The sequence below is a fragment of the Tachyglossus aculeatus genome, chromosome X2 (assembly GCF_015852505.1).
Source record: "Tachyglossus aculeatus isolate mTacAcu1 chromosome X2, mTacAcu1.pri, whole genome shotgun sequence".
NCBI lineage: Eukaryota > Metazoa > Chordata > Mammalia > Monotremata > Tachyglossidae > Tachyglossus > Tachyglossus aculeatus.
In genome coordinates, this window is record NC_052100.1 from 6,271,641 (window position 1) to 6,297,366 (window position 25,726).

At 46.3% G+C, this 25,726-nt stretch overlaps 1 protein-coding gene across 1 annotated transcript in view; it reads right to left on the reverse strand.

The window, feature by feature from the left end:
- The window catches only part of ADAMTS2 (ADAM metallopeptidase with thrombospondin type 1 motif 2), a 143,650-nt gene that overhangs the window by 25,668 nt on the left and 92,256 nt on the right, over positions 1-25,726 (reverse strand). The window contains 3 exon segments of the mRNA XM_038771086.1: positions 351-507; positions 7,617-7,700; positions 14,720-14,922. Coding sequence (XP_038627014.1) covers positions 351-507; positions 7,617-7,700; positions 14,720-14,922 — 444 coding nt within the window.

Here is a 25,726-nt window from a genome sequence, read left to right on the forward strand (position 1 = left end):
AATGTCCCCAGAAGAGGGAGAGGGAAGGAGGCCTTCTGAATCAAGGCCCATGGGGTTCGGGCCCAAGGTCACAGAGCAGGCAAGTACGGAGTCGGTATTATAACCTAAGTCCACTGATTCCCAGGCCTGTGCTCTTTGCACTAGGCCATACTACTTTTATATGAGGAGGGAGATGGGCTCCATTGACTGAGTGGTGCAGGCGTCTTAGACCACCATTTTCTTTGACCCAGTTACCCGGGGATGCTTTCAGGGGAACCCAGACAGGACTAGAGAGGGCAGCGGGTCCAGACGACTTGGTCACAGGGGGACCACCCCGCCAAAACGGGGCCATCCGGTCACCCCGTTCTCACCTTGCATGCCGGATGGGCCAAAGTCCTGCCGGGTGAGGAAGATGGCGTGGTCGTGGTATTCGGCGTGGCCTGTGTCGGCCCTCTGCTGGAGGTAGGCCCAGCGACACACATTCTCCAGGCTCTGGGACGGGTTCCCAATCTCGATCAAACTCATCGACTGGCCCGAGTAGAAGGAAGGAAGACGGGAAAGCCGTTACTCCGATCACTCTCACCTGACATGAAAAATCCCCTCAGGTTCTTTACCAAGCAATCCATCAATGACATTTATTGAGTGCAGAGCCTTGAAGTAAGCACTTGGAAAGGACCACAGAGTTGGTCAATGTGATCCCTGTCCTCAAGGAGCTAACAGCCTACAGGGTGCAGTGCACTGCACTAAATGCTTGGGAGAGTACAACAGAGTTGGTACGTATGATTCCAGCCCTTAAGGAGATTATAATTTAAGGCCTATAGAGCACTGTTCTACTAATAGAGTTAGTAAACACGATCCCTGCCATTAAGGAGCTTACAGTCAAGTGGTCTTCCCTAGTAATGGTGGTAGTAATAATAGAAGGAGTGTGGCTCAGTGGAAAGAGCACGGGCTTTGGAGTCAGAGGTCATGGGCTCAAATCCCGGCTCCGCCACTTGTTAGCTGTGTGACTTTGGGCAAGTCACTTAACTTCTCTGTGCCTTAGCTACCTCATCTGTCAAATGGGGATTAAGACTCTGAGCCCACCGCGGGACAACCTGAACGCCTTGTAACCTCCCCAGCGCTTAGAACAGTGCTTTGCAGCACACAGTAAGCACTTAATAAATGCCATCATTATTATTAGTAGTAGTAGAAGTAGTAGTAGTAGTAGTCATAGTAGTTATTAAGCTTACTGAATATAAGGCACAGTTCTGGGGAATGTTTTGGGGATAGTTAGATGAGATCTAATTAAACCTAATTCATTCAGTGAAAGATGGACTCTTTGCCCTCTTTTACTCATCTCAGTAGAAGTGGAACTGGCTGTCTAACACCTACATCGTAGCCCTATCTCTACTTTCCCCAACCGAGCTTAAAAATGCCAAAGTCCCCCCCAACCCCTTCCATCATTCTTACATTCCATTGAGTCCTCCCACTCCCACATCTTCCCATCCCCCTTGAGCTCTGGGATATCCAAACTAGATCCACATAGTCATGTATGGGGCACTGGTGGGTTCATTTTGACCACTCAGCTCTGCTGGTATATATATTTACACCTGTCCCCCCGTTAGAGTGTCAGGCTCCTTGTGGGAATCAGTCACTTCTCAAGAGTCTAATTCAGTGTCCAGAACCAAGTGGGTGCATAATAAATGCTACTACAACTACTACTGCATAGGACACTGGTATTAAGCATTTGGGAGAGTACAATATAACCAATTGGGTAGACATGTTCCCTGTCCACAACTGCTATTGCTGCTCCTAGTACTTCTACGCTTTATCGCACTACTACTATAGCTAGTCCAACTACCACTACTCCCCTATGACAGCAGAGATTGTGTCAAATTCCCACCTGGATATTCTTTCCCATCACTGACTAGAGTGTGCTTAACAAATGCCATAATAATAAATATTACTACTACTATCTGCTACTACTACTTCTACCGCTAGAACTACTACTACTGCTAGTACAATTAATACTACTGCTACTGCTTCATCAGGACACCCCATATTATATTTGAGGAATGTGTGCTTTTTCCCCAAAGAATAACTCCCCGTTTGGTCCCTGTGGTATTTTGCCTTACTTATGGCTGCTCACTAGTTCTATTTCATTAGGGCACTCGGAATTCTAGTCTTGGATTCCAACATTCCAGCTACCCCAGCCAGCTCCAAGGAAACAGGACAATTATTCACTAAATGATATTCATTATGCTCTGCCCAGCTGGCAAAGAAAGAATGGGCTTAAAGGTTAGATGCATCAAAGTGACAACTGATGATCAATTAGAAAAATCCAAGCAAACCAGAGAAGCGGTGGCAGCCCAGGAGATAAACGATTAAGACACTACAAGGATGCAAATAACTTAAAAAGGTCAGGGACCGGGTACAGCGAAACTCGCCTCATAAAAACTTTGGTTTCTCCCTGGCAACAGGCACCTGTATTTGTTGGTAAAATGATCAAGTTTTGGTGACATTTTGACAGTCCCAACTAATCCAACAGGATGCTAGAGTTCCCCAAAAAGTTAGGGTTTGGTTTTCCCACTCCCTTAACACTTGTCTGTCCTCCTAAGGAAGGGTGTAATCTCAAAGTCACCTGGTAAGACGACCAAGTATATAATAATAATAATAATTAACAACAATTGTGATATTTGTTAAGCTCTTACTATATGCCAGATACTGTACTAAGTGCTGGGGTGGATACAAGCAAATAGGGTTGGGCACAGTCCAAACTGGGCTCACAGTCATAATCCCTGTTTTCCAGATGAGGTAACTGAGGCACAGAGAAGTGAAGTGACTTGACCAAAAATTCACAGTAGACAAATGGTGGAGCCAGGATTAGAACCCATGTCCTTCTGACTCCCAGGCCCAGGCTCCACCATATGACACAGGGTGGCCTAGTATGTATATAGTAGTATATAATGAGATTTATATACACGTATATATATATATATATATCACCATGTAGCCAGGTGGGAACTGATTGCTCTGAGCATTTTCTCTCTCCCTTTCAGAAGATTCTCTGAGGTACATCAGGTACCAATTAGGAGTCATAGCAACATCCCAGCAAGGGGGAATGTGTTTTGATGAGAAAAACACCCATACCTGTAATTACATATGTGTGTGTATATGCACACACACACATATATATATATATATGTATATATATGTATGTATATATATATATATATCTGTAATTTTTGTCCCCACCCATAAGTTATTTATTGATATTACTGTCTGTCTCCCCCTCTAGACTGAAAACTCCTTAAAGGGCAGGGAATTTGTCTACTCTTTTGTCATGTAGTCTCCCAAGCACTTAGTACAGGACTCAGCACAAAGTAAGCACTCAATACAACTGATTGACTGAGCTGACTAGCCAAAGCGCTTACAGTAGACTGCAAGTTCCTTGAGGGCAGGGATCAGTTTTCTTACTCTACTATACTGTCCCAAGTACTTAGTACAGAGCTCAGCACCAAGGAAGAGCTCAATCAGTATTATTGATTGATGATTCTCTTTCACCTAGATCCCTTTTGCCTTACCAGGTCTCTCCCCATTTCCCATTTCAGTTCATTCATTCATTCAACCATATTTATTGAGCGCTTACTGTGTACAGAGCACTGTACTAAGTGCTTGGAAAGTACAAGTTGGCAACATATAGAGACGGTCCCTACCCAACAACGGGCTCACAGTCTAGCAGGTCGGGGGGGGGGGGGGGGGGGGGGGGGTGGTTACTAAGTTAAGTAAACATCTCCTCTCATCAACCAGCCAGTCCAACTGAGTTATAGCTCTGTGCTAAGCACTTGGGAGAGTTCAAGGAGCTTGCTTATTTTTCTTAAGTGTTTTAGTTAATGCTTTCTGTGCAGAGCTCTGGGAGCTACGCCTCACTGAATGGGATAGTTGGGGTCTTGAAAAATGCTGAAACACTAGATGGTAAAGTTGCCGGTCCAGATCACGAACAGTGAAGTTCTGGAATGCCTCCTGGAATTGAAGTTACATTCACCTTGACGTGGCTACACTGGGAGGAAAGTATGAGAAGACTAAATGTCAGCAGGAGACCCAAACTGCTGCCAGAAGGAGGGCTGAGACTGGGAGACTGAAAACCAGCAGGGCAGAGGAAGCTGTTTAAAGGACACGAAATTACAAAACCTCATCAAGCCTGCAGCCCAGCTAATAATTATTATTATTAATAATAATGATGGTATTTGTTAAGCACTTTCCTTGTGCCAAGAACTGTTCTAAGTGCTGAGGTAGATGCAAGGTAATTAGGTTGGACACAGTTCCTGTCCAACATGGGGCTCACTGTCTTAATCCTCATTTTACAGATGAGGTACCTGAGGCCCAGAAAAGTTAAGTGACTTACCCAAGGACACCCAGCAGAAAAGTGGCAGAGCTGGGATTAAAACCCACATCCTCTGACTCCCAAGCCTTGACACCAGACCAACCACTGAGGACAACCCAGTAGGGTGCACTGGTATTTAATCCCCATTTTACAGATGGGGAAACTGAATCACAGAGAAATAAAGGGATTTGCCCAAGGTCACAGCAAGCAAGTAGCAGATCCGGGATTGGAACTAGGTCCTCTTTTCTGTGCTCCTTACACTAGGCCACGGTACTTGTGCATATTTTTCAACACCTTTTCACTTGGGTTTTTATAGGCAAGCCAACTGAGGGCTCTCTTGGGCTGAGCATGACCAAGCCAGTTTGCTTGCTCATTAACTACTTAGTTCCCAGGAACAGTCAATTAACAGTTGCCTGAGTAGCTTCAGGAGAGGCAAGCTTCCTCCCTCCAGGCACTAATTTGCTGACTAAGTAGGTCAGCCTTCCCCCTGTGGCTGGGCTCACCCAGGGCTCAACCCCTGCTGGATTGAAAAAATCTGTGGCTCCAGGCTAATGCCAGGCAGAGTGAACAGCTGGGCCCAACTGGCTCTGTGGCTCCAGACCATTCCTCTTTCCCAAATCTGGGCTCTGACCAGGCTGCCGGCTTTTCTGATCGTTCCTTCCTAGGAGTTTCCTCTCCAGGGAAACGCTAGCCACACTAGTCCTCTGTGGTTCTCCAGGGAATTCAAGGATTGGTTGTTGGCAATTGTTGACCTCTCCCAAGTGCTTAATACAGGGCTCTGCACACAGTAAGTGCTCAATAAATATGACAATAAATGAGTGAATTAAGCACTTACTATGTGCAGAGCCCTGTACTTTTATCCTGGGGGAGGACACTAAAAAGATATAACAGACATATTCCCTGCCTACAATGAGCTTAGAGTCTAGAGGTGAGGAAAGGGAAGCCCAGACAGATAAAGGGACTTGCCCAAGATCCCAGGATAGACAAGTGGCAGAGCCAGGATTAGGATCCAGGTCCTCTGGCTCCCAGGCTTGTCCTATTTCCAGTTGTCACACAGCATCCCATCTACCTCCTTCTCCTCCCCAAAGCACCTGTATATATGTTTTTATTTTTAGATTTATTACTATTATAATAATAGTTATTATTATTAGTAATAGATTTATTACTCTATTTATTTTACTTGTACATAATTACTATTCTATTTATTTTGTCAATGATGTGCATCTAGTTTTACTTCTATTTATTTTGATGACTTGACACCTGACCACATGTTTTGCTTTGTTTTGTTGTCTGTTTCCCCCTTCTAGACTGTGAGCCCATTGTTGGGTAGGGACTGTCTCTATAAGTTGCCAACTTGTACTTCCCAAGTGCTCAGTACAGTGCTCTGCACACAGTAAACGCTCAATAAATACGACTGAATGAATGAAAGGATGAAAATCCGGAGATGGGTTTCTCTTTGATGCCCTTCAGAGGCCAAAGGCAGACATTCCAAGGGCCCCCATCAAGATGCAAGGGTTATCTAAGGAAGGGTTCACTCTGGTAAATGTAGTGGAGAGAAATGCAAAGATCTAGCCAATGAGCACTGGACCTGACTGGAAGGCTAGCTAGAATTTTCTGCCCTCTAGTGAGCTTCAAAAATGAATAGTTAGGCTGCTTAGCCCTTGAAAGCAGAATGGCCTCGTGAAAAGACCTCGGGCCTGGGAGACAGTGGACCTGGATTCTTATTCTGGCTCTGCCACTTGCCTGCTGTGTGACTTTGGGCAAGTCACTTCACTTCTCTGTGCTTCAGCTTCCTCCTCTGTAAAATGGGGATCCAATACTTGTTCTTCCTTCCCCTTAGATTGTGAACCCCATGTGGGACAGGGATAGGGTCTGACCCGATTAGCTTATATCAACCCCAGATCTTAGTACAGAGCTTGGCACATAGTAAGTGCTGAAAAAAAATACCACCATTGTTCTGATCTCTGGGCAAGACCAATGCAGTTGAAAACAAGTCTAACTCTCCTCCTATAGGCTGTAAGCTCTTTGTGGGCAGGGATCACATTAATAATAATAATGATGATGGTATTTGTTAAGTGCTGACTATGAGCCAGACACTGTACTAAGTGCTGTGTAAATTCAAGGTAATCAGTTTGGACACAGTCGCTGTCCCACGACCGTGAGACTCACGGACTTAATCCCCATTTTACAGATGAGAGAACTGAGACCCGGAGAAGTAAAGTGACTTGTCAGAGGCCACACAGCAGGCAAGTGGTGGAGCTGGAATTAGAGCCCAGGTCCTTCTGACTCCCAGGCCCATGCTCTATCCACTAGGCCACGCTGCTTAATAACTCAGTGGTCTGAACCCAGTAAGTGCACAATAAATAGGACGGATGGATGGATGGATGGATGGAGGTTCCCGGGGCAGGAAGGGCTCTCTTGGCTTCCAGACAAATCAGAGAGCCGTGAGCCTCTGTGGAACCCCTTCCTGGCCTGAGCTGCGTGGGCCCTCGAGGGGTCATTCGCCAAAACCCAGCCTTCAGCCGGCCCATCCCCTCCGCTGGCTGGGAAAACCTCAGGGTTTTGCCAGGCAGACCTCTAGATGGTGCTCCGAGGCAACAGCTGGAGCGGCTCGGCTTGAGCCCACTTCGGGGCTCAAGCTCTTATCAATATAAGTTAAACCCCTAATCAATACACATTAAAAACCTAGAGCATGTGAACTCACCCAAACAACAACACAGATACCCATCCACACAGACACACAGACACACACACACACAGAGGGATGGATACCCATACATACTCAGATGCACACACACAAATCCTTATCAATAATAAACCCCTAATGGAGTCACGTCACAAACCTAGATCATGTGAATTCACCCAGACACCCAGACACACTGAGACACACAGACACACACACTCACATACCCATACGTGCTTAAACACACAGTGATACCCTTACATACTCAGACACACAAACCGATTTGTTAAGCGCTTGCTATCTGCCAAAGGTAGATACAAACTAATCAAAGTTTGGACAAAGTCCATGTCCCACATGGGGCTCACAGTCTTAGTTCCCATTTAACAGATGAGGTAACTGAGGCACAGATGAGTGAAGTTACTTGCCCAGGGTCACAGAGCAGACAAGTGGAGGAGTTGGGATTAGAACCCAGGTCCTTCTGACTCTCAGTCCCGTGTTCTATCCACTAGACCATACTGCTTCTCTCGGCATGTTCGCTTCCTCACTAGGAGACCCAGACAAGAATTACTGTTAAAGTGAACCTCGACTTACCTTTCCGTAGCTCAGCATGATAATCCTAACCAGGACGACATTGATGTGTGCGCCTAAGGACTCGTCGTGATAGATTTCATTCACCTGAAAGATAGGGTTGACATGCCTCAAGTCGAGCCCAATCAGTGAATCTCGCTGGCCACCGAAACCGCTCCGCTCCTCACTTCCCTTTCCTGCCCGATCATTTTCTGACAGAATGATCCACATTGTGCGCAGAGTATGGTACTAAGCACTTGAGAGAGTACACGGTAGATACAATCCCTGCCCTCAAAGAGCTTTCAATGGAAGATACACACTAAAATAAATTGCAGAGTGGGGAAACAAGAGATTTTTCCTTTTTAACTCACCATGAGTGGATGACTAGCGGCTTAACATCTCAGATTCACCCTAGTTCTTGTGTGTGTGTGGGACTTGCCAAAGAAAGCAAACCTCTCCAGAATTAGTAATTTAGGATCAAAATCCACAGGACAGATGTGTTGGCTATGAAGAATTCTGCTTGGCATTATATCCCCAGTCATCTTGGACAGTAACTGAACATTTGAAAAGGTCACTAACTTTCTGCTGACTTCATCACCAATTTCATCCCTTGGGCTTTTAAAACTGTTCTATTGCCTACATCCCTCCCCGTTCCCTCCCCAGCCCCCAGACAAACGTTTGACTTCAAAATTGGGAACTGAAGTTTTAGGAAGAAAACCACCACCAACGGACTCTTCAAAAGCCTTCCAAGTGCTGAATACTGTGCTCTGCACCCAGCAGACCGGAAGGGAAGCCATGTGGCCTACTGGAAAGAGCATGGACCTGGGAGTCAGAGGACCTGAGTTCTAATCCCACTCCGCCACTTGTCTGCTGGTGTGACCTTGGGCAAACCATTTTACTTCTCTGTGCCTCAGTGTTCTCATCTGCAAAATGGGGATTAAATCCTACTCCCTCCTATCTAGATTGTGAGCCCCAAGAGGGAAAAGTTATCCAACCTGATAACTTCGTGTCTGGTCCCAAGGCCTGGCTTCTTGAGCACGGCAGTTCCTTTAACCCCAGACACTGGAGTGGCAGAGGCACTGGGGGAGGTTGGGAGGCTCATGATCAGAGGAGTTGGAGGAATGATCGATCAGTCAATCAGTGGTATTTACTGAGTGCTTCTTGTGGTGCAGAGCACCAGACTAAGCGTTCCAACGCCTCCAGACGTATCCTGTATCCTATCAACTGTTGGCCCTCTCTTCTGGGAACACTTTTTAATGGGTAGTGGTGATGATGGCATTTATAAAGCGCTCACTCTGTGCCAAGCCCACATCTAAAAAGAAGAAAGGACGGATACTTATTCCCATATTACAGAGGAGGAGACTGAGGCCCAGAGAGGTATATGTGACTGACCAAGGAGCTGGGATTGGAACTCTGGTTTTCTGATCCCCAGGCGCAGGCTCTTACCACTAGGCTTCACTTCTTGTGGTTGGCCGCTGAGGAAGAAGAAGCCCACATCCTAGTCTCCTCTTCTGAAACCCTTGAAGAATGATCAGGCCAGAGCTGGCTGTGGCCCAAATCGGAGAGGTTACCCGACCTTCCCTGCAATGTATTATGGGACTAATCTTGGCCTAAGCCCAGGACGGCTTGGGAATCTTGGGGTAATTTAGATAGCCCAAGCCTGATCGTGCTGTCCTCGTGACTTCTAGCCTCTTCCCATGCCAGCTCCAAGCAGATTCATTGAGTACCCCGGGGGACTAGTGTAACACTCTTGTATTTTGGCACTCGGCTGGGAATTCCTCCCCGCTATCCCTGAGACCACAGCTGAACATCTCCGCCCTCTAGGGCCGGGCCTCCAGGGAGAGGCCAAGCCAGCCGCACTCAGCTTCTCTCTGCAGTCACACCAGGGTGGTGGGGCTGGGGGTGGGGGCCATGAAAGGAGTTGGGGGGCGAGAGCCCTCAGATTGACAAAATGGGGCTTCCCACCCGCAAAAATAACACCATCACCTTCACCTAGATGATTTCTTCTGGGAAAAGATGATGAGGGTGCAGACAAAGAAAAATCCGTTGTTAGCTCCTTGAGGGCAGGAAGCATATGTCTTACTACTACTGTACTCCTCCTCCAAGAGGTTAGTAAAGTGCTTTAATACTCAATAGCTGCTCAGCAAATACCATTGATGGGAAGCCACCATCATCCACCATCCGGTTAGAAGCAGTGTGGCCCTAGTAGATAGAGCCCAGGGGCCTGGGAGTCAGAGGAAATGGGTTCTAATCTTGACTTGGCCACTTGCCTGTTGTGTAACCTAGGGCCAGTCACTTCACTTCTCTGTGCCTCAGTTACCTCAACTGTAAAGTGGGGATTAAGACTGTGAGCCCCAAGTGGGACAAGGGCTATATCTAACCTGATTAGCTTGTATCTACCCCAGCAACACATAGTAAGTGCTTAACAAATACCATTAAAAAATAATCTATTGAATTATAAACTACCATAAACTTCCAACTGCTTAATATAATAATAATAGTAATGTTGGTACTTGTTAAGCCCTTACTATGTGCCAAGTACTGTTCTAAATGCTGGGGTAGAGACAAGTTAATCAGGTTGGACATAGTCCCTGTCCTACATGGGGCTCACACTCTTAATCCCATTTGACATCTGGGGGAACTGAGGCCCAGAGAAGTGAACTGAGTTGCCCAAAGTTACACAGCAGACATGAGGCAGAGCCACGATTAGAACACAGGTCCTTCTTATTCCGGACTCATGCTCTTTAGGTAGGTGCTCAGTAAGAGGCCATTGATGGTTCATGATGCATTTCCGGCATTTTTCATCATCTTCTGTCTGTTTCACATTAGTTCTGGTTCAGCTAACGATACATTTGTTGGCATCAGAGTGGGTCCCATTATTTTGTTTGAAAAGAAATAAAAAACAAAATGATCCCAAGATTGAAACCATAAAAAACCAAACCAAAACAAAAACTCCTAAAATCTACTCTAGCCAAGAAAAAGAGCTGTTTGGTACCTTGCATGTTTTTCTAGCCTTGAGGTCCAGTTTCCTGAGTGTATTCACTTTTTAATCCTCTTTTTCTGCCCCTTCAATTTATCAGAGAATGTTCTTGGTTAGACATCAGTAAGAACTCCCCGAAATCCAGGGTTGTGAGATACTGGAATGAGTCATGGGGGAGATTTTGAAAGGAAATGCCAGGCTGCTCTCTGAGGTGGCTTAAGTACCCATTTGCCAGTAGGTGGCACTTTAGCTAATAATTATAATAATAACGTATTCCATATACTGATTATATATGTCATTGTATAATAACAATAATAATAATATTTATCAAGCGCTTAATGTGTGCAAAGCACTGTCTTAAGCGCTTGGGGGGGTACAATATGACAATAAACAGACATGTTCCCTACCCACAATGAGCTTACAGTCTAGAGGGGGAGACAGACATTAAATAAATAACGTTACAGGTATGAATAGAAGTGCTATGGGACTGGGGAGGTGGTGAATAAAGGGGGCAAATCAGGGCAACGCAGAAGGGAGTGGGAGAAAAAGAAAGGAGGGTTTATGGGCGTTTGGAGAAGAAGGGCTATTTCCCTCAGGGAAGCCCCTCGGCAAAGCCTCTCGTCTTTCTGTCGAACTATTTGCTTCATTCCAGAGGCTCCGACCAGTGACGGAGCAGTCTGGTCTCCGGCTTCTCAGCCCTTCTGAAATCATGGCTCCTCCAGGACGCCTCCCCTGATTAATCGCTCATTTGTGAATTCTAGTTCCTCTCAACTGCCATTTCAGCACTTCAGTGCTACTGGAGTAGTAGTGGTGGTAGGAGTAGGAGTAGTAGGATTAGCAGTAGTAGTAGCAGTAGATCAATTAATTGTATTTTCTGAATGCTTATTGTGTGCAGAGCACTGTACTAAGCACTTGGGAGAGTACAATATAACAGAGTTAGTTGACTCATTCCCTCCCCACAACAAGTTTACAGTCTAGAGGGTTGGGCCAACCAGCCCAGTCAAGCAGCATGGAAGCAGCATGTCCTAGCGGAAAGAGCACAAACCTGGAAGTCCGAGGCCCTGGGTTCTAATCCCAGCTCTGCCTGCTTAGTGACCCTGGGCAAATCACTTTAGTTCTCTGTGTCTCAGTTCCTTCATCTGCAAAATGAAGACTCAATACTTGATCTTCCTCCTACTTAGACCGTGCGCCCCATGTGGGACCCGATTATCTCATATCTACTCCAGGGCTTAGTACAGTGCTTGGTGCATAGTAAGCACTTTACAAATACCACAATTATTATTATTAAGAGTGTAAGCTCATTGTGGGCAGAAAATGTCTGTTTATTGTTCTATTGTACTGTCCCAAATGCTTAGCACAGTGCTCTGCATACAGTAAGTGCTCAATAAATGATTGAATGAATGAATAAATGAATGCCATCCCATTGCTGGACAGGAATGCCTGACCTCAAAAAACCCAGAGAATCGAAGAAAGCAAAACAGAATCCAAGGCAAGGGATGTGGGGAGAGGTCAGCGCAGCATTTGGAAATTTCCCAAGTATTTCCCAAAGGCAGCTGCGGCTTGCAGTCTGCTGACATGTCAGCTCAGTCAGGGGTGTCCAAACAAACCCACCTCCAACCCCCCTGCCCCGTCCTGATGTCAGTCACCCTTTCCAGCTGGACTTCAGTCATTCAGAGCTGATGAGCTCACGGGGGTGGGGGTGGTGGGAGAGATAGCTGGAAAGTGGAGGCTGCCTTGGCCTGCTCTTCATTCTGGATTTTAGTTCAGAGAAGGGGTCGCTGAGGGGCTCCCCCAGGAAAAACCACATTGGTAGGGGGCCAGCGCAGGCTGGGAGCCGGGAACACCCAAGCCTCTTTAGGAAAGAAACCACGCGGAGCTCATTTCCTTCGCTTCTCTCAGCATCTCTCACCCTGCAGTGTTTTGGTTTCGGAGTGCGGCAGATGCGACCTTCTGAGAATCCCAGACAAATGAAGTGTCCTACTCGGTGAACCCTCCTCCTTGACCTCTGACCCCATTCCTTCTCACCTCCTAAAATCACTCGCTCCTATTCTTTTCCCCTCCCTCACTGTCATTTCTTTGTTATGCACTCATTATGTGTCAAGCTGTGTGCAAAGCACTGAGGTAGATACAGGACAATCAAGTGGGACACAGTCGCTTTTTTTTTAAATGGTACTTGTTAAGCGCTATGTGCCAGACACTGTTCTAAGTGCCAGAGCAGACACAAGGTAATCAAGTTGGGTGGTCCAGGTCCCATATGAGGCTCAGGCACAGAGAATGTAAATGACCTGCCCAAGGTCACATGACAGACAAGTGGAGGATCTGGGATTAGAACAGGTTCTCTGACTCTCAGGCTCGTGTCTCTCCATTAGGCTACACTGCTTCAGGCTTCCGCTCTCCCGTGACCGCTCCCCTCTGCTTTCAAACATATTTAAGTCTTCTCCATTCTAAAAAAGCCCTCTCTTGCCCATTGTCCCCTCAGCGATCTCCCCATCTCTCTTCTCCCCTTCCTAACCAACTCCTCACCTGCTGCTTTTATTTCCACTCCACTAACTCTCCTTTTTGAAACACTATCAGACCTTGGCTTTCCTGAAATGGTACCAAACTGGTTCTCCAACCTCCCAGATGGCTCCTTCCCAGTTCCGACCGCCGGCTCCTCCTCGACCTCTCATCTCCCGGCTTCCCATGAGCCTCCGTTCTGAGTCTTCACTCCCTCACTTGGAGAGCTCAGCCAAGTGTCAAGACTTCACTAGCACCTCTACCTCTCTGGCCGTGACCTCTCACCTCTCATCAGGCCGGCAGTCCCCCACATCTTCTCTTGTACCAGGACATCTTCGCTTGACTGCCTCCCCGCACCTCGTAATGTCTAAAACCAAACTCCTCATCTTTCCCCCTGAGCCAAACTCCTCCCCTTACTTTTCCCATCTCAGTCTACACCACCACCATCCTTTCTGGCCAGAAACAGCACAGGAGTCAGAGGACCTGGGTTCTAACCCCGGCTCTGCTTCTTGCCTGCTGTGTGACCTTGGACAAGTCACTTAACGTCTCTGTGCCTCAGGTTCCTCAACTGTAAAATGGGGATTCAACCCCTGTTCTCCAGTCCAGTGCTCTGCACACAGTAAGCACTCAATAAATCCTACTGATCGATTGATTGTCCACTCTCCCTTTCAGACTGGGAGATGGGGCCTGCATCCGATTGGCTTATCTTATTGTTCCCAGTACTTAGCAAGGTGCTTTTTTTAAATGGCATTTATTAAGCGCTTATTATGTGCAAAGCACTGTTCTAAGTGCTGGGGATGTTACAAGGTGATCAGGTTGTCCCACGGGGGGCTCACAGTCTTAATCCCCATTTTACAGATGCGGTAACTGAGGCCCAGAGAAGTTAAGTGACTTGCCCAAAGTCACACAACTGACAATTGGCGGAGCCGGGATTTGAACCCATGACCTCTGACTCCAAAGCCCGTGCTCTTTCCACTGAGCCACGCTGCTTCTCACAGAACAAGTGCTGAACATGTTCCCTCATCATTTGGCGTTCTGGAGGCAGGCTTCAAAACGCCGGAACTTCTGTAGCTACCTTACGATTAGATCTGATTCCGTAAAAATAGACCCCACTGCCATGAAATGGAAAGAGTACTGTTTAATCTGCCATGGCAGTCATTCCCCACATTGCTGTTACGCTCTTACAGCTTCTGTAAATTTTAAAATGGACAGAGCCATCTGTTTCAGCTGAAGACAAAAAAAAATTAAAAATCAAGGAGGCCAAAATGGCCACATCTGCACCCCAAGAAAGTGACAATTCCCACAGGATTTTCTGGTGCTCTTGGAGTCCGTGCCTTGTAAACTTCCATAGTTCTTGGCACAGTGTTTGACACACAGTAAGTGATCGACAAATAATAATAGTAATAACTGTGGTATGCGTTAAGACATTACTATATGCCAAGCACTGTACCAAGAGCTGGGAGTAGGTACAAGGTAATTGGGTTGGACACAGTCCCTGTTCCACATGGGGCTCCCAGTCTTAATCCCCATTTTACAGATGAGAGAACTGAGATCCAGAGAAGGCAAGTGATTTGCCCAAGGTCGCCCAGCAGGCAATGAGTGGGGGAGCGTGAAACGACCGCCGTCCCGCAGCCGGGTGTCGGTGACTTACGATGTTCATGAGAGTGAGAAGATACTTCTGCACGTGCTCCTTGCCATGGAACTGGACCACAGAGTCATCCACGCCCAGGAGGACCTCGATGTTGTAGTCGTCCTCAGTGGCGTGGCGCCTCGGCCTCCTCCGGAAGCTGCCGATGCTGTGCTCGAGCCCACTGAGCCCGCTGCCTAGGTTCTCCAGGATGCCCAGGCCAGCCCCTACAGTGCGAGACAGACAGCGGTCATCAGTTCAGATCGGGGCAGCAGCACAGACCGAGCCCCAAACTGGTGCGGTGCCAACTGTACTAGCCACTTGGGAAATACAGAATAACAAAATGACCCACTCCCTGCCCACATGGAGCTTCCAATCTAACAGGGAGATGACAGTCTGAAGGGGGAGATGGAAAAATATTTCCAGTAGTAGTAGTACTAGTACTATATATTGACCGCTCACTAGGTGAGGTGCACTCTACTAGGATTTGGGAAATACAGAATAACAAAATGATACAATCCCCACCCACATGGAGCTTCCAATCTAACAGAGATCTTCCACTCTGAAGGGGGAGACAGAAAAATATTTACAGTAGTAATAGTAGTAGTAGTAGCAGTATAAGAAGTAGGCATAGTAGTTTGAGTGCCCACTTGGTGAGAAGCACTGAACTAGGCACTTGGGAAATGCTGAATAACAAAACGACACATCCCCTTCCCATACAGAGCTTCCAACTTAATAGGGAGCTTCCAATCTGAAGGGAGAGACAGAAAGAAAAATATTTCCAGGAGGAGGAGGAGGAAAAGGAGGGGGAGAAAAAGAGGAGGAGGAGGAGGAGAAAAAGAAGAGGAGGAGAAAGAGGAGCAGCAGCATATGCTGAATAATGACGGTATTTGTTAAGCGCTTACTATGTGCCAAGCACTGTTCTAAGTAACACTGACTGAGCGTCCATGTGGTGCAGTGCACTGTACTAGGAGCCGGGGAAGTCCAGAATAAAGAAGTGACACAATCCCTGCCCGCAAGGAATTTTCACTCTAATGAGGGAAAATAAATTAACAGGAGGAGGAAGAGGAGTATATACTGAGTGGCCAGTTGGAGTGCTGCACTATACCAGATGCTTGGGAAGAATGGAACAAAGAAGTAACATGTTCCCTGCTTACAAGTAGAAACATATTTATGGAATGAGTACTTGTAATACTTATTGAGTGTCCTCTTGGTGCAATGCCATGTATTGGGTTGTGAAGAATAATTGTGGTATTTGTTAAGCGCTTACTATGTGCCAAGCACTGCCCAAGGTCACACCACAAGCAAGGGTCAGAGTAGGATTAGAACCAGAGAGCAAGAGAAGCAGCACGGCCTAGAGGATAGAGCACAGGCCTGGAAATCAGAAGGACCTCAGATCTAAGCCTTTCTCCGCCACTTGTCTGCTGTGTGACCTAGGGCAAGCACTTCACTTCTCTTGGCCTCAGTTACCTCATCTGTAAAATGGAGATTATGGCTGTGAGCCCCATCTGGGACAGGGACTGTGTCCAACCTGATTACCTTGTATCTACCCCAGCCTTTAGGACAGTGCCTGGCACACAGTAAGTGCTTAAGAAATATTTTTTAAAAAAAGAAACAACCTAGGCCTCCTGACTCTCAAACATGTACAAAGCACTTGGGAGCATACAATAGAATACGATCCCTTCCCTCAAGGAGCTTACAATCTAGCGGAAGAGACACACTACAAAAAGGTCATATGCATATAAGTGCTTCAGAAATGAGGTGGGTAAGTTGCCAACCTAAGGGCTCCGTGAGAGTACTTTAATAATAATAATTATGGTATTGTAAAATAGACATAATCCCTAGAGAAATAGTGGAGTTTACTGGAAGGAATAAGGCACTCTTAAATCAGGAGATCTGGGTTTTAATCCAGGCTCCACCACTCTGTGACCTTAGACAAGTCACTTAACTTCTCTAGGTTTGTTTCCTCATCTATAAAAGGGGGATTAAAGTACCTGTTCTCCTTCCCTTTTAGACTGTGAGCCTCATGAGGGACAGGGGCCGCGTCATCCGCTGATGTATCTAGCACAGGGCTTGGCCCATAGTAAACACTTAACAAATGCCACAATTATCAGACTATTTAATTGTGGTTTCTCCAGCTGTACTCCACTTTAACCGGCCTTCTCAAACTTTGCTCTATCACAAATATCAAAAATGAAGGACAAGATTTTTCCCTGCAGCTGACATTCAACTCATCAGTCAGGAATGCCTTGCTTTGTTTGTGGAACAAGGGATTATTGCTGCACATAAGAGCATAGTTACCCCTAACAACCGAACGACAAGGAGAATACAACACATCTTCACACGATTTTTGGTCATCAAAAATCAAAACCACTGTCAGTGTTTGGGACCTACCTTCCGGTCTCAATGCCACCCCTTCCCTCTCTGTCTTACAGCTCCAACTCTCTCCAGAGTCTCCATCTTCCCTTCTCAGGTCCCTATAAGCACGGGTGCCGCTTCTGAGCCCTGGAACTGGGCTGCAGGCTTCAAGGCAGAGGGAGGCCGAGCCCTTACCAAATCTCACCCCTTGACGGGCACCTCCAAGGAAACTGTCTCTCTTGCCCAACCGTGACCCCACAATGCTCACGTCCACATCTGCTATACTCCGTTGGTGTAGTTTATTCACTCAATTGTATTTACTGAGCGCTTACTGTGTGCAAAGCACTGTATTAAGCACTTGGGCGTGTACAATATAACAATAAACAGGCACATTCCCTGCCCACATGACCTTACAGTTTAGAGGGGGAGACAGTTTATTTTACTGTCTCCCACGCTAGATCGTAAGCTCCTTGAGGGCAGGGATTGTGCCTATTATGATTATTATTATATTTGCTCAGTGCTTACTATGGGTCAAGCACTGTTCTAAGAACTGGGGTAGATACAAGTTGATCACGTAGGACACAGTCCCTGTTCTGCATGGGGCTAACCGTCTAATACCTTTCTTGTGCTCGTGAAACACTTAGTACAGTGCTCTTCCCACAGTAGGTGCTCAGTACATGCTATCTATCAATGAGGATGACACTTCCACTAGTATCCTCCTCAGTTAGCTTCTTAGGGGCTATAGAAACCTCCTTATCAGCAAATCAGTAGTATTCTTGAGGGCTTATTCTGTGAAGAGTACTCTACTAGACATCTGGAAAAGCACAACAGAGTTAGTAGATATGATCCTGTCTGCAAGAAGCTTACAATCTAGCAGGGGAGCCAACACTAAAATAAATTCCAGGGAGGGGGGAAGCAACTGAGTATAAGGGCTGTGGGGAGGGAGGGGTGACTACCTCAGTGGTTAGAGTGCTCTAGACTGTAAGCTCACGGCGAGCAGGGAAAGCGTCTACCAACTCTGAGAAGCTGTGTGGCCCAGTGGATAGAACATGGGCCTGGGAGTCAGAAGGACCTGGGTTCTAATTCTGGCTCTGCCACTTGTCTATTGTGTCACCTTGGGAAAGCCACTTCACCTCTCTGTGCCTCAGCTACTTCATCTGTAAAATGGGGATTCCATCTGTGAGCCCCACGTGGGACATGGCCTATGTCCAACTTGATTCACTCGTATCTGCTCCAGGGCTTAGTACAGTGCCTGGCACAGAGTAAGCACTAACAATATCATAAGAAAACAAAACAAATCAAGCCCTCTTCTGTACTCTCCAAGCACTTAGTACAGTGCTCTGAACACAGTAAGTGCTCAGTAAATATCTCTGATTGATTTGGGGTGAGGAATCAAGTGCACAGGGAACTCAGAAGGGAAACAAAAGGTGAGCCTGTAAGCTCGTTGTGGGAAGGGAACATGTCTGTTTATTGTTATAGCGTACTCTCCCAAGCACTTAGTATAGTGCTTTGCATACAGTAGGTACTCAATAAATGCACTTGAATGAATAAATTAGATGCTTAGCATGATATCCTGAGTTTTACTTTTTTTTTTTTTTAATAGTGTTTGTTAAATGCTTACTATGAGTCAGGCACTATACAATACATTAAGGTAGATACAAGGTAATCAGGTTGAACACAGTCCCTGTCCCACCTAGGGCTCACAGTAATCCCCATTTTACAGATGAGGTAACTGAGGCACAGAGATGTTGAATGACTTGCCCGAGGTCACACAGAAGACAAGTGGCAGAGTTGGAATTAGAACATAGGTCCCTCGACTCCCAGGCCCATGCTCAGTGGCATCCAGGAGAAGATTAGGGTTAGGGTGTATGTATGTATGTGTGTGTGTGTGTTTGTGTGTGTGTGTGTGTGTGTGTGTGTGTGTATGTTCATGTATCTGTGTCTGTGCTTGTTGTGTGCTTCGGAATGTGTGCGCATGTGTGTTTAAATCAAGTTATTTCTTCTACAGCAATGCCCTATGTGGGAGTTGAGAAGTTGGAAGGAAACCATCTGAAGTTGATTTCAAGGAGAGTTTGGCAAAAGACCAGAGAAAGAGCGCCCAAGAGCAAATTCAGCTCAACAGAAGGCTCAGGGGACGTTCTGGCTTGAAACCAGAAGGGGGAAGGGAAGGAGGGAAGGATGCTGGAGAGAAAAACTTGACAATTCGAGAATTAATAATCCTCCATGAGGAAAACATGCCACAAAGGGAAAAAAAGTTGTTCACGATTAAGGAAATGAAGAACTGAATACAGAACTGAATACATGTAGATGAAACTGGAGAGAAGAGCCTTTATTATTTTTTGTCTTAAACACATTCTACCATACCCCTTCATCACTTGGATTTCTCTCGACATCTAAAACCCCTAAGGATTTGACAGGCGCTTACACTGTACTAAGCAGATCAGGCACAATCCCCATCCCAATCTATCGCATGCCAATTCTACCACTGAGGAAACTGAGACTCAGAGAGGTTCATGACTTGCCCAAGAACACACAGCAGGCTTGGGGAAGAGCTGAGACTAGAGCCCAAGTCCTCTGACTTCCAATTTTGGGCTCTTTCCACTAGACCCCACTGATGTTTTTTTTCCCCTCTCTCCCCACCTTGCGCTGCCTTCTGAAATCTAAATTTGCCTCAGAAACACTGCTACTTCGCTGCTCTTTTAATGAGGTAACTCTTCCTCTGCTTCATGGAGTTCACAACTCAGTAACAAGGCTGTCATAACTGTGACTCCCTTGGAGAAATGGTGTTGGAATAATGTGAAGTGACATCTCCAACCCAAATAAAAATCTGCCCACATTTCTTAATGCAGAGGAGAAACTGCCTGGGAGAGACAGAAACCCAATGGGGCCAAGTGAGGCATCAGTTAAAGGTATGAGGCTGTGTAGCCTGGTGGAAAGAGCCCGGGGCCAGGAGACCTGGGTAATAATCCCACTTGTGTGCTGTGACCTTGGGCAAGTCACTTCTCTGGGCCTCGTTTTCCTCATCTGTAAAACGGGGTTAAAATACCTGTTCTCCCTCCCCCTTTGACTGTGAGCCCGTGGGACAGGAGCTGTAGACTGTATCTGACCTAATTACCTTACATGAGTGTCTCTTGAAAAGCAGCATGGCCTAGGGGAAAGAGCCCAGCTCTGGGAGTCAGAGGATCTGGGTTCTTTTCCTTATTCTAATCTTCACTCTGCCACTTGCCTGCCATGTGACTTTGCACTTGGATTTGTGACCGCTGGATATTTGATATTTGCCCCACCCCACTGCACTTATGTACATATCTTTATGTTATTTATTATAAATTATTTATTCATATTAATGTTTGTCTCCCCCTCGAGACGGTAAACTCTACGTTGGCAGGGAACGTGTCTACTTATTCTCTTGTACTGTCCTAAGTACTTAGAACAGTGCTCTGCATATAATAAGAACTCAACAAATACCATTGATTGATTAATTGATTGACCTCAGGCAGGTTTCTTCACTTCTCAGTGCCTCAGTTTCCCCATCTGTGTAATACGGATTCAATACCTAGTCTTTCTCTTATTTAGACTGTGGACCGGAACTGTGTTAGTACAGTGCTTGGCACATACTAAGCACTTAACAAATGCCATTATAATTAGTATTAACAACCCCAGGGCTCTGCACAGAGTAAGTTCTCAATGAATGCCAGAGGAAAAAAAAGAATTAATACTAACATATTATTATTGATAAAAACAGAGACACTTTATCATTTGCAGCGGCAAGGCTCAAGTCAGGGTGCTCAGCCAATCAATTGTACTTATTGAGTGCTTATTGTGTGCAGAGCAACAGGGCACTGTACTAAGCGCTTGGGAGAGTTCAATATAACAATAAACGGATACATTCCTGCTCAGCTTCTCATCTGAAGACAACTACCTGAGAAAACGGAAGTCAGCCACCTGGCAGCCAAAGAAAACCAGCCGAAGTCTGGTCATGGGACAGTCGCTGGACGGGGCTGTAAAAACAGGATCCCGGCCCAGCCAATTGGTACAGAGAAGAGAGCCCTGGTCATCCTATCCCACCTCTCATCTGAGGTGGGGATGGGAACAGAAGCCATCCGTGGTGGCAGGTGGGCCCTAGCTGATTCCTGCTTATTATTGATGAGAATAACCCATATCAGGATCTGTGTCACTGCTTATTAAAGAGTCAGTAGAACGGAAGAAACACAAAGAGTGGGGAGGGAAAATGAGTAAATGTGGCGGAGATGAGAATATAATAATTAGGCGAACGGAAGAAACAAGACAGAGGGGAGGGGGAAGAGCCAGTGAATGCAGCGGAGATGAGAATATAATTAGCACAAGTCCTGGACTGAAGCCATAAAATGCAACCAGGGTAAGATATGGTTCAAGGAGGGAAAACAGAAGCAGGAAATGGCAGGATTCTACTGATGGATTCTTTCCCTTGTCCTGGCTTTGGTCATTTCTGCAGTTCTCTCTTCTCTTTAGACAGTAAGCCCCATCTGGGGCAGGGACTGGGTCCAATTTGATCATCTTGAATCTACCCTCAGCACTTGGCATATAGTAAGTGGCTGAACAAATATCACTATTATAATTATTATTTTTATTGCTGTGAGCCTCCTCAGCCCTAAATAAAGGCCACAGGACAGAGGACAGGAGAGGGAGAGGGAGACTCCAGAAGCCCATGTTTCTGACAAGGTGTCCAGGGCGTGAATTTTATCAAATTTCTTACTGACATCTCCTTCTGCTGTGGGACAAAGCCAGGGCCTATTCAACGACCTCCTGTTATTACTTTCAAAAAAAGCAGCGGGGTCTAGGAGGACGAGCCCAGGTCCAGGAGTCAGAGATCCAGGGTTCAAACCCTGGCTCCTCCTCTTGTCTGCTGCGTGACCTTGCACAAGTCACTTTATTTCTCGGTACCTCAGTTTCTTCATCTGTGAAATGAGGATTAAATCCTACATCCTCCTACTTAAGCTGTGAGCCCCATGCGGGATGGGGTTTCCCACCCTCCTCAAATCCAACAATTACTCCCACCCCCACTTCAAAGCCTTATTGAAGGCACATCTCCAAGAGACCTTCCCTGACTAAGCCCTCCTTTCCTCTTCTCCCACTCCCTTCTGCATCATCCTGACTTGTTCCCTTTATTCACCCCACTTCCCAATTCCACACCATTATGTATATAACTTCAATTCATTTATTTCTATTAATATTTCTAGACTGTAAGCTCATTGCAGGCAGGGAATGTGTTTGTTTAGTGTCATATTGTACTCTTCCAAGCGCTTAGTACAGGGTGCTGCACACAGTAAGTGCTCAATAAATATGATTGACTGATTGACTGACAGTGACTGTGCCTAACTTGAAAACCTTTCATTCATTCATTCAATCGTATTTATTGAGCACTTACTGTGTGCAGAGCACTGTACTAAGTGCTTGGGAAGTACAAGTTGGCAACATATAGAGACAGTCCCTACCCAACAGTGGGCTCACAGTCTAGAAGGGGGAGACAGAGAACAAAACAAAACATATTAACAGAATAAAATAAATAAAATAAATATGTACAAGTAAAATAAATAGAGTAATAAATACATACAAACACATATACATATATACAGGTGCTGTGGAGAGGGAAGGAGGTAAGGCGGGGGGGATGGAGCGGGGGGGGAGGGGGATCTGTCCCAGTGCTTAGACCAGTACTTGCCACAAAGAGCTTAAAAAACCCCATACATAAAAGGGACTATTGAACATTTACGCCGTCTAGTAAATTCCTTCCAGAGAAAAAGATCACCGTAATAATCTACTGACAATGCCAACTGGAGGGGTCTGAATGGCAATTTAGGAGAGAGAGTTTTCCCCCTGTCCCCAACCAAACTGTCTTCAGAGTCAACCAACCTAACAAATACATTTCCAAGTCGGTGCTAAGCGGTAATAAATCCTGTACCCTAGTGACTTCCTTTATTAAAAGAATTTCATTATGAATTGCTGCTCTGTAACATTTCATAACTTTATTTCCTAAACTAAATGGATGGCCCACCAATTAATTTAGCCCGCGCGAACGGAGGTCACGAAATTCAGTGCCATTTTTACAGTTAATGGAGCATCGAATCGGGTGGGCGGGGGTCTCATGGAGGGCAGGCGAATTCCTAGAAATTTATTCACTGAGATTATAGACACGATAGATGCGATCCCTGCCCTCAAGGAGCTTACAGTCTGCAGTGTGCAGATCACTGTACTGAATGCTTGGGAGAGTCCAATAGAGGTAGTAGACAGGGCTCCCAGACTAAGGGGCGGAGGGGAAAGCAGGGATTGAGTCCTGAGTTCTTGTATTCCTCCTAACAAAAACTCCTCACCACTGGCTTTAAAGCACTTAATCACCTTACCCCCTCCTACCTCACCTCGCTACTCTCCTACTACAACTCAGCCCACATGCTTTGCTCCTCTAATGCTAACTTTCTCACTGTACCTCCATCTTGTCGATCTTGCCGCCGACCTCTCGCCCAAGTCCTGCCTCTGACTTGGAATGCCCTCCTTCTTCAAATTAGACAGACAATTGCTCTCTCCCCCTTCAAACGCTTATTGAAGGCACATCTCCTCCGAGAGATCTTCCCTGATTAAGCCCTCCATTCCTCTTCTCCCTCACCCTTCTGCATCACCCTGACTTGCTCCCTCCATTCATTCCCCCTTCCCAGCCCCACAGCACTTATGTATGTATCTGTAATTTATTTATTTATATTAATGCCTGTCTCCCCCTCTAGACTGTAAGCTCGTTGTGGGCAGGGAATGTGGCACTTTATTGTTATACTGTACTCTCCCAAGAGCTTAATACAGTGCTCTGCAGACAGTAAGCACTCAATAAATACAACAGAATGAATGAATTTCCAGTATTTCCAGCTCTGCTCTGGACCGAGTCCTGCTCCCTCTCTGAAGCCTTGGCAGACTCTCTCTAATGCCAGTGTGATGCCTGAAATCAAATTGGCATCATCTAATCAGTCAATGGAATTCATTAATCACTTACTGTACTTAGGGCACTTTACAAAGCACATGGAAAGGGACAATAAATTGACATGATCCCTAACCGCAAGAGGTTTACAGGCCACTATGTGCAGAGTGCTGTGCTGAGCGTCTGCGAGAATCCAAAAGAGTTAGGAGACATGATCCCTGCCCTGAAGGAGCTTACTTCTGGCAAACCTATATACCATATTTCCATTCTCTTAGGTTTACAGATTTTTCCCTCTGTCTTGTTCCCCTCTCCCCAAGCAATCCTCCTTCCCGCCCCCAACACACACACACACACACACACACACACACACACACACACTGTAATGGGAAATGCTGTGACATGTGACATCGTGATGTGTGTTATTAAACTGAAGTTCTCTCCTGCGATGTGAATCCCCAACACAAACCGGCCAGATGGCGGCTGGTATTTCATGGAGAAACGAACAGATCTTTTTTTATGAAAATATTTACTTTGAACTTCAGAACAAAGCCCAGACACCTACTCCTCCCAGCAGAAGGAAGAATTCCTTAGGATCTCTGTTTTACGGGAGGCAGAAATGGGAAGCACCAATATATCTTGCAGGTGGGCTGCCTGATGGCAAGGTGAAGCTTTCAAAGGGTTTTGTTTGGGGGTTGGATTTGCAGTGGGTTGCAATGGGATGGGGACACCCTCTTCCATAGTATGGAACGAGGAATAGCTCATAAAGAGGCAGTGTGGCCCAGTGGAGAAACCGCGGGCCTGGGAGGCAGAGGACCTCACTTCTAATGTGCCAGCTCCGCCACTTGCCTAATGACCTCGGGCAAGTCATTTTACTGGTCCGGCCCTCGGTTTCTTCATCTGCGTAACGGTAATACAGTACCTGTTCTCCCTCCCCTTTAGGTTGTGAGCCCCATGTGGGTCAGGGGCTTAGGACTGTGCCTGGAACACAGTAAGTGCTTAATAAAGACTGCAATTATCATTATAGAAAACAAGATGGAGTGTGAGGTATTTATACCTCACTCCAATAATCAGAACAGACAAAATCTCCGCAATACATGTGAAGGTCACTCACAGAGCTCAGTCTGACACCTTGGGGCCATGTGATTTGGTAAGATTCTTAAAACCGGCCCCAGAGCCAAACAGAGATGAATCTCAATGCCTTGAAGTATTTATGTCACTTGCTGGCATCTTAACTGAGACAAATTGTGCTCACCTAAAATCTCAAGCTGTGCTCAAACCAGAATAGGGGAAAGCAGCAACACGGCAAACATCCCTTGTATTTTTGACACCGGCGATAAAGGCTTAAATTGATGACACAATTAAAAATGATGTATGGAACCACAAGCCAAATATAAAATCTAACAAGGGCTCTTTACCCAGTAGCATTGGCCTAGTGGAAAGAGCCCAGGGCTGGGAGTTGGAAAACCTGCACTTGAGTCTCAGCTCTACCGTGGGCCTGCTGTGTGGCCTTGGGTGAGTCACTCAACCTCTCTGAACCTCAGGTTCCCCAACTGCAGATAAAAGAGTCCGTGAGCCCAGTTTGGGGCAGCCCTTCGGCTCGCCCTACCCCCCGCCTCCCCCTAATAATAACTACTATTATTTGGTTCCCCTAGCCACAAAGACATCCCAAAGGCAGCCAGTCAGCCCCAAACTGAACCTCCTCTTGCCGGAAATGCAGTATAAAAAGCCCCGCTTTA